At 41.7% G+C, this 9,774-nt stretch overlaps 1 protein-coding gene across 1 annotated transcript; it reads right to left on the bottom strand.

Annotated features, from left to right (window-relative positions):
* LOC110433519 lies at positions 4,591-8,312 on the bottom strand. The gene is made up of 3 exons (XM_021455824.1): positions 7,916-8,312; positions 5,096-5,198; positions 4,591-4,818 (listed from the first exon to the last, which is right to left on the bottom strand). The coding sequence occupies exons 1-3, from the start codon at positions 8,252-8,254 to the stop codon at positions 4,709-4,711; spliced, it is 552 nt and encodes a 183-aa protein (XP_021311499.1). The 5' UTR covers positions 8,255-8,312; the 3' UTR covers positions 4,591-4,708.

Raw genomic sequence — 9,774 nt, 5'->3', positions numbered from 1 at the left:
AACTAAGTTATATGTGATCCAATGAGTATAAAATTTTTACCATAGTTCAAGCATACAATAATGAGCCTACCATAAAAATTTTACCACAATTGGACCATAGGAACTACATATATGAATTATTCTAATTAATTACATAAAAACATAGATTTAAAGCTAAAAAAAAACTTTGTACTAAAGTATATCATATTATATATTCACTATTTAGACCTACTCAGTAGTCCAACAAAATTGAATCTTTTATTTTATGACTTTTTGTGATTTATTATGATTTTTCAAAGATTCAACGGAAATAAATAAAAAAGAAAAAGACAAAACCACCCTCTAGAACCACTCGAGGGGATTATTTGACCAGTTTTGAAAGTTCAGAGGGTAGAATATCTGGTTTTATAGTTTGGGGGTGAGGAATTCCACCCTAAATAGTTTGGGGGGTTATGTAGACTTTTTCCGTTATATAAAAGAGGTCTCTTGCCTTCTCGTTCTTTAACAATGTGACTTCAAAGTCTTCTTCGGTCCAACCCTCGTCTTCCTCTTTATTAAATACACCCTCAAGTACCAGAATGTCCAATTTCACAGATGACTCGAGTCCTAAAGTGACAACATGTCCAGTGTTCGCATCAAGCAGCACAACATGAATCACTGCTCCCTGCTCGCCTTTACGAGGTGCTCGCATTTATCGACTTGACGTAGGTGCTCGCATTTTCTATATATATATTTTAGGATCAAATATGTTATTCTTCTGGTGGTAAATGACACACCCTTAACAGAAAGATGTTTTGTATTTCCTCCATCCCAAATTAAAAGAATCACAAAGATTTATGTCATCAAATAGGTATTGGTTTAACTTTTTTAATACCAAGTTTGACTGGAGTAAAAAAAGTCAAACGATTTACAATTTGGGATGGAGGGAGTACTATCTTATTATATAAATTTGGTCAAATTTAGGATGTTCGGAATTTATAATTTATAGAATGACTTATAATTTAGAATGGAGGGAGTATAATTTTACTATGTAAAGGATACTTATAAGTATATATAACAAAAATTTATGGTTTTCTCTTAATATAAATAAAAACCATAAATTTATACTAATAATATACTAATAAAAATGTTTGATGACAAATGTTAGGGGTAGTAGTAGTAGTAGTAGTAGTAGTAGTAGTAGTAGTAGTAGTAGTAGTAGTAGTAGTAGTAGTAGTTTTTTTAATTCTTTTTTGAAATTTGGCATTGTTAAATATTAAAATGTATGTCGACAAAGAGTATACAAAAATATATTAAGGAGTAAAAAGAATTTATAATTCTATGAATTTGAAAATCATATGTATAGAATTTTTATTTTATTTTAGTCCAGAATTGGTACTGTTTAAAAGGATATTTAAAAAAGTATAACAAATAAAGACAAAAAATTGTTAAAAGGATATTTAAAAGTATAACAAATAAAGACAAAAAATTGTGAACCATATGGGCCCATCAAAGGCCATCAGCCTCGCTACACTCAACCGAAAGGGAGCGGGCAGAGCTATTGGCCCAACAGGCCCAATATAGTTCACGATATGCCTTAGGATTCTGTGAGAAGGAGTTCAATCTGGATAGGAGAGCTTCGCTTTTTAAGTTGATTGTTCTGTCCCTGAACTAGCGAGGTGGGATATAAAATTGGCAAGGAATGAGCGCCTGTGACCCCTTGGTGGTGTGTACCATCAGTATTTTGCAAATGGGCCGGCCCAGTTCGATTCGCCTATAACCTAACGAGCACCCGTGACCCCATCCCCTTCCCTTCCGCTTCCCATTCCCCTTCCCATCGAGTTGACCATTTGCAAGAGCCAGCAAAGAGAGGCGCGGCGGTGACGGCGGACTCGCCGGCGTCGAAGATGGCCAGCGGCAGGCGCGGCCACAACTCTCGGACCCAAGCGCGGAACAAGCTCGGCCAGTTCTCCCCCGAGCCGGTCGTGGTCACGGTCACGGACTCCGACTCCAACAACGACTCTGGCTCGTACCTTGACTCCGACTTCGACCGTGACCTCAACGTCAATGAGGCGACAGAGACAACAGCTGTGAAGCCATTGGTATGATTTAGGGTTACACATTTGTCGGCCTAGTTGGGATTTAGGGTTTGAATGGGGGATTTAGGGACAAAATTGGTTTGAATGGGGGATTTAGGGACAACATCATCGGGAAATACTAGAAAGCCAAGCGCGGCGTTGCCGCACTCTTGTTGGACAAACCAGCCAGTGGATTTAGCCTAGTTCTTTTTGCTTGACCGACTGGTTAATATAATTTCTGAATGATTTTAATGATTTCAAAGTATGTGTTATTGTCAATAAGAACGCTCCTTGGTAGCAGACTGCATGATAGGATTAGGAAAAAAAAGAGTTAGAGCACAGGGACATATTCATCTCACAAGTTCATTGACAAGAGAACATTTCATTTAATAGCCTAAGGACATTGAACCAAATGTAGAAACTTATTGTATCTAGTACTTATACAAAATTAGATGACCACTGGCTAATAAATTAGAAGCAATGAAGAAGTTTATTTGTGAACTCGAAACAAATTGACTGTAACTAACAATGTGATTAGCTCTTATCAGCTTCCTTCATTTAGAAATCTTGTGAAGCTCTAAATCTTGTAACAAATTACCGAAAGCTTCAACATCTATCACAACTATGTATCACTGGGATGCTGTATTCCTGTTCTTGCATGTTTGCACTATATGGTACCAGACAGTTATGAACTAGGGAGACTCGCATGTTGTGAATGCTTGTAAAATTGAACTGGTGTTTCCGTAAATATGATTTAGGGTTACACATGGTACACAAATGTACTTAACAGATTTATTCCTTCTAATTTCAAGGCTCCAGGAGCGGCGTCAGGCTCCAAAAGGGCATGCTGCAACACCAATAAGAAGGCTCCAGGAGCGGCGTCTGGGTCCAAAAGGGCATGCCGCACCGCCAACAAGAAGGCTGCAGTGTCCGTTGTCAAGAAGGCCAAAGGGGTAAAATCTGTAGAAGAAATTTTAATTTGCTGCTAAGACTCCTCTACGTATTTAAGCATGTAGTGATAATTAAGGAGATAGGCCAAATAGTTAGCATTTGCTTACATCATTTTTTAGATTTACACTTTACTGATCCATTCTTACTAATTTATTCCAAACAGACCAGCAAGCCATCATCTTTCAACAGTGATACATCGTCTTATGGTTTCTACACCGACCCATAGCGATGACAGCTCCGATGACCTGGTTGACTTATTTGAGAAGGCAATGGAGGACATTGACAAGAGGATCGATAAGCTGTACCGTACTGTCAAGAAGAGGTTTTTTCCAAATGACTAGACTGCATTGTAAAGCGCAACATGTCCAGCTAGTGCATGCATGGTGTAGTAGTGCATGCTAAGTTAGGCTATGCTGGTTCCTGGTGATGCAGATAGTGCATTCTCTTTTGGTGTAGTTCCTGGTGCATGGTGATGCAGACTTATCTTTTGGTGTAAATAAATAAATGTTAGGAAATGAAAAGACTTGTCTGATGGGAATCAGTAGAACTATGTCGTTTAACTGCTTGGACCTAATATATATAAGGCAAATGAGTTGCTTAGACCTAATATTTCTTTGCTTTGTGTGTTGCCTATGTGTCTGACTTGCTCAAAGTTTTGGATGTTAGTTTTTGTGAGGTTTAGACTTTACTGTTGGCATACTCAGAAATAATAGTGCTTAATAAAAAAATGATAGTTCGTGTCTACTGAAATACAAATTTCTCTCAAAACACTGAAAGCATCCACATAGGGATCAAAGAAATAGAAAAAGCTAAACCATTTATCAAAAAAGAACATCATCTGAATCATCTCTCAAAACACTGAAAGGAGGGACGACTCCATCACTTATATAAGTGTCATCTGGGTCTTCGTCTTCATCAAGGAAATCGTGTTCAGGTACAGACATTGCTGTTGCAAGAGCATGCTCAATAATAGAAGCTTGAACAGTAACCCCATCAAGGCCAGACCTACTCCAAGTCATGACATCTCCAATTTGCTGTTGAACATTCATATCTCCCACACCTACATCACACTATGTAGCAAGCTGAACTTCTCTGAATGTTGATTTATCGATAAATTTCATGCCTACACTGAAATTTGGTACTGAAGTACTACCATCAAATCTTAGGAATACCATACACACCACTACACCAGATGTTTCATCATATTAATCATCACATTCATCGGTGATGCCACACTAGAATCACATTCCTCATTAAGACTAGTAGGACATGGATTGGATGCTCAACATTGACTTCATGTCCTTCATCAAACTACCACCAATCCTTTGGCATTGAATTTCTTCCTTAACTACTTGACATGAGCTCTAATTTGGACTGCATAATCACCGTCCATAACTGAATCAGCATGCACAGCTGATTCATTAACTGACAAATCTTGCATAATCAACTCAATATTTTATTCAGTGCAAATGGTGCTAAAAACATCATGGAACCATTCAAAAAATCATTACATGTCCTCAACGAGTAAAAATAAATGTCCTCAAACATACAAAGCTGAAATATTACAACATCTACATAAAGCATGCATACTTTGACTCACACGTTTGTCAAGACTTATTCATTAGCCCAAGGGCAATAGTAGGCGCAGAAAAACATGGTGGCAGGCCCTTTCGATGACATTTCTATGCGATTACGAATGAGCATAGTTGAATATCTCCTTTCTACGATGTGCTTTTGCTGCGTTTTGGAGGTCTTGAAGATGATACTTGCTTCCCTTTTGAGTAAGGTAACCGGACCGGTCCACCAGGTGGTACTTCCCTACATGAAGTACCTGCAAGTGTAGAGTGTTTCAATTACAAAACTGTTATAACTACCAGCTATAGAACATAGTCATGCAGCCTAACTTAATTGGTTGTACATTTAAGGCCATATTTTCAAGGTCAAAAAGAGTCATGCAGCCTATAGAACATAGTTGGGCTCATTCTAAACATGTTATGCAGTACTATTGGCCAACTTCCTCTCTACCCATTCCAACCCAGTCAAGAGTGGTTTCCTATACTCAGCCCCATTGCAGTACTTGTCCAGATGCATAGGATACTCATACATACCGTGGCTGAAACCAACTGCATTGTTAATTTTATCTAGGACCAGTTTAAAAAATTGGTCCTCCCATTCATCTTCAGAAACAACCTCATCAAGTTCTGCATCCCTCTGCACAAATTAAAAAAAAACAGTCAGCACTTCTTCAACTCTATATATATGGCAACAACTCACATTCAATAAACGCACATATTTCGATCAATAGTCATCTTGCATATTTCTGTTTTCATTTAGGAATTTAGTTGGAGTACAGAAAAGTAGTAGCAGCAGCTGAACTCTCCTTTCATTTCCAGACTAGAGTTTTACTGGATAACCTATCTGGGACTAATATAAATTGTAAATACAAAGATAACTAAACTTATAAAGATAACTGGGCCGAACTTTCAGCCCATTGGCCCTGGCAGCCTGTTGGCTGCCCATGACAATAATACAAGACATGTCAGAACTAGACCTGCAGTGAACAAATGCCTAGACCAGGCTATAGTGCATGTTTCTCCAAACAGATAGGAAAGCTCGAATTTGTATATGCTTTGGAATTTGTGACTGTAGTTCATATAGTTCAGTATCCGTGTTAAAAACATCTATATTTGTGGATGCTCTTATAGCTCATTATCATCATGGTTTTGGTACTGAACTACTGATATAATAATAACACTATTTCCTGAACATCTCTTTTGATGAATCAAACATGCAGTTCTATATGTGATCAATTTGTTCTATAGTTTCTTTGAAAAGAAAAATGGACCAAACTTGGAAATATGTGGCATAATGTTAAGAATAAACTAGGCACCCAAATTGAGTCCTAAGGAAAACACAACAATCAGTGATAGGCTGAGCTCTTAGGACTAGAAACCGACTAATGTATAGGTGAGAACAGAAACCTACTTATGTATAGGCCTTGGATTGTCGAGACTCGAGAGTTTGTTTCAAATTTCTGTATAGGCTTTCTGTTTGTTTCGAATTTCTGATCCATGCTGTATTCCTCTTATCAAGTTGTGATGGTGACTTCGGGTGAACTGCAATCATTGGATCAATCACTGAATGAATCTTTTTTGCCCCTTTTGCAGTGACTTAGGCTTGCTTGGCCCTCTCTTTTGCCCTTTTGGTGTGCAAAAATCAGTATGGAAAAAGAAGCTATATACTGGTGTGCAGAATTCATTGTGTGGTTATGGTTGTCAATATGGTTGCTGGAAGTAGTGGATGGAAGCTTTGTAAGCATAAGCACTTGACTGAGTTCTATAGGAGCAGCAACACTTGAAAGTAGTTGATGGAAGTAACTGTGTTGTGCTACGTAATTAAACTGCTGTACAATTAAGTTGATTTATGAATGTCTCTTAGCTTCTATGTTTTATTGTGTTTTGAAAATACAATGAACTGCTATGTACGTCATTTTGCTGTTTCGTAGCTGAATGGTGCAGACTGGCTTTCCTAGCTGTGCTGCATCTGCGCAGGGCCGCGAGCACATGGAGCCGGCGTGGAAAACTGCATCTGCGCAGTGACAATGGGGCAGGGCGGGGCGGGCGGGTAGCTTTGGGTTAACCAACCAATATCAGGGCAGGTTGGGGCAGGTTCACTGGATTGTTTTTGTGGGCAGTGGCAGGGCGGGTGGACGACTCGTCAATTGCGCGGTGGGTTGAGTCTGGGGAGGGTTTGCCCCCACTAGCAGGCGTACCCCCTTGTATCATTGTCTGAATCTACCTATAGGCCGCTGCCTTAGTCTCTGATTTTTTAGAAGAAAAATAAGTGCCATGGATTTGAAACCAAAAAAGAGGAACAAACTGTGCACTGCCAAAACAAAGATGGCACTATGCTGCTACATATGCATTTCTTTTCATGCATCGATGCTGCTTAGTAATTTGCTTGTGTAGTTAGTTGTGTTTCACTTATCAACTCCAACAGAAAAACTAATCTTCCTTTTGCTTAGTATGTTAACCCTTATCAGACTAATTAGTTTTGGCACCATGTTTACAGATCAATGATGTGTAAATGGAGATTTAGGGCAACTACTTGCAAAGCAACACCGGTGGTCTTCTTTTAAGGTTTTGTGGCTGTTATGATGTGTGTGCAGTGACAACATAGCCACCGCCCATTTGCCTCCTTGCAAGGATGGCGGTGTTGGGCTTGGAAGAGCCGGACTATACCCTCTCCCTGCCAAAGTTGCCTTCGCGAGTCATATGGGAATGACAGCATATGCCTGTGGTTTTGTGTGCGTGTCCTATGGTTCAAGTTGGTTTGTTATAATAGAAATGGCAGCATGTGCCTCGAAATGAGAAGGGGGTGAAATCGGTGATGGACAGTGTTTAATTAGTGTTATTCGAAAATACGTAATGTGTATTTACTAAGCTTCTCATGCTTATATCTCATTGTAGAGCTTAGATTTTATTTTCACTGTATTCCAAATCAATGATTCTTGCAATATTGATTTTAACGGAGACTAGCTGAAACTTGATAATTAGTTGCAAGGTCATAAGTGCTTTGCAGTTTAAAATTCACAATAAGATATGACATGAGGCAATTTCTAATTTCATATCTGACTTTGCATCGAATATGGTATGAAGACTTATGATTGGTCACCAAACATCAAGATTGCAATATCTTTTGGGGTAACAATATAACACACTCATAACTATAGTATCATGACATTATGCTTTCCAGTTGCAACGCACTGGAATTTACCTAATACATCATTTCATTGCATGGATAGAAGGGCCTAATGGCCAATGGAAGTGTTTCAAAGGCAATAATTCAGTTAGGACAGCATTGATTTGGCCAGGAAGGAACTTGGATGTTTGAAAAGGATCGCATCGAGAGAATGGCCAAGAACATACCTTTAGGAGTGGTTTGCGTCGGATGCCACGTGGCTGTGATCCACCAAAATCCTCGAACTCGGCATAGTGCTTAACGAGTTTCAACCTTCCAGCCGGGTCGGACGCCATGAAGAACTTGGTCGCACTTTTGGAACAGGCGATATCCATCACATATGGCCACAAATCGGTTTGTTCACTTGCACCACACGCCCTAGCCATCTGCTGCACTTGCTCAATCCTGCTTTCCAGTTTCTTCTGCTTACGATGGAGAAATTCCTGCCTAGATTCCCAGCTGCTCTGCATAATCTCCAGAAGTTCTTTTATTCTCTTGTCAATGGACGTAACTTCTTCTGGGCTCATTGACTTCTCGTTCGGGTAGGATCCAGTGCAGCGTGCGCTGCCGCTGCTCCTACCGACATGGCTCCCAGTGCTGAGCGGGGTTAGGTGGTCACCATCCTCATCTTCTGGCTTGTTCTCATCTTCTGGCTTGTTCTGCAAAACACGAAACAATAGGATCAGAAGCAATAACAGATCAGTAAACCTGGGAATGGTTTGGGCTAAAACCGGGTTTTTAGTTTGGTTTTCATTTGGGTCTTCACGATTTGGGTGAAAACGGGGTAAGGTCAGTGCATTGATTCGATCTGGACTAGCTAGTCAGTGAACCAGTTCGGCGATGGGTCCAGTGTACGTCGTTGTCTGCCGACCGCGACCACGTCCAGGTAGCAGATGAAGCCCTCGCGCACCCGACCCGTGGGCAGCGCGACCACGGCCTCCTTCCTGCCGGCGGCGTGCGTGTTCTGCCAGATGGGGTCGGTCTCGGCCAGGTACTCCAGCAGCAGGGTCCAACCCCGGCCCGAGGAACAGGTCCCCGAGCGTCAGGCCGGCCGTGGCGGCGCGCGAGAAGGGCATGGGCCTCCGGTCTTCCCCGCGGTTCCGCCCGACGCCCGTCCCTCTGCGCAAGGGGCCTCCGGGCGGACAGAAAATACAAACAGATCCCTAGACCCTTTCCAGCAGAAGACACTCCAGAAATCCCCATCACCAGGGATCACAGGCTCCGGCAATCACGGCCGACGACAAGATCGGGTAAGCTCCATCGCGCCAAAGGCTTTGAAGCTAGGAAGCCGCAGAAGACACTCATCCCCGAAGGAAGCACGAGCGATTGGGGTGGGGTAGGGGGTTTCCGCGCAGATCAGGGGAATCATACCTCCAAGGTTTCGGCGCAGGTATATGTTGTGTGGAGGCATGGACGGTAGCTGTTCTCGTTGCCCACGGTGGAGTGGATGCACTTCTCCACTGGTGGCGCCAACGTCCTGGAAGAGGTCCCTGCTGGCGCCGGCGCTGTCGAATTCTTCTCCTTCCTCACCTCAAGCTTCTTCGCCGCGCCCCTCGTTGGCGTGAAGTGGGGCGGTGACGCTGCCCAGGGAAGGCGTTTCTTCTTCAATGCTGAAGAAGAGGGCGCCGACACCTCCTGCTTCACCTCCGTCAATGGGGGCGCGGCCGAGGACGCATCGGTAGGGGTACATCTGTGTGGGCAGTTCACCCCCCCCCCACCGTCTCTGGGCCCGTCATCTGGAGGGTATTGCTCAAAGGGTATCGAGGGTGGGTGCAATGAATTTAAATAGCCCGGCTGGCGGGGAGAAAAAAAAAGAGATGATGAGGTCTAAAAAAGTTTGTTTAGGTAAGGGCTAAAAAGATAGTTTTACCCATAAGAAGAAAAAGTAAAAAAAATAAAAGTTTTGTTTATTTATTATCATTTGTCTCTTCTATTAGAGCCTTTTACCTATGTGTCAAAAAAAATACACTGAACTGCCATCGGAAAGATCAATCCGACTAGTGTGCCATCTCTCAACTTTATTTTTACCTGTGTTCCCTCCATATTG

Source organism: Sorghum bicolor, chromosome 3 (assembly GCF_000003195.3).
Source record: "Sorghum bicolor cultivar BTx623 chromosome 3, Sorghum_bicolor_NCBIv3, whole genome shotgun sequence".
Lineage (NCBI taxonomy): Eukaryota > Viridiplantae > Streptophyta > Magnoliopsida > Poales > Poaceae > Sorghum > Sorghum bicolor.
Note: the sequence above shows the minus strand (reverse complement) of the source record. Positions and strands in the feature narration are given on the sequence as shown.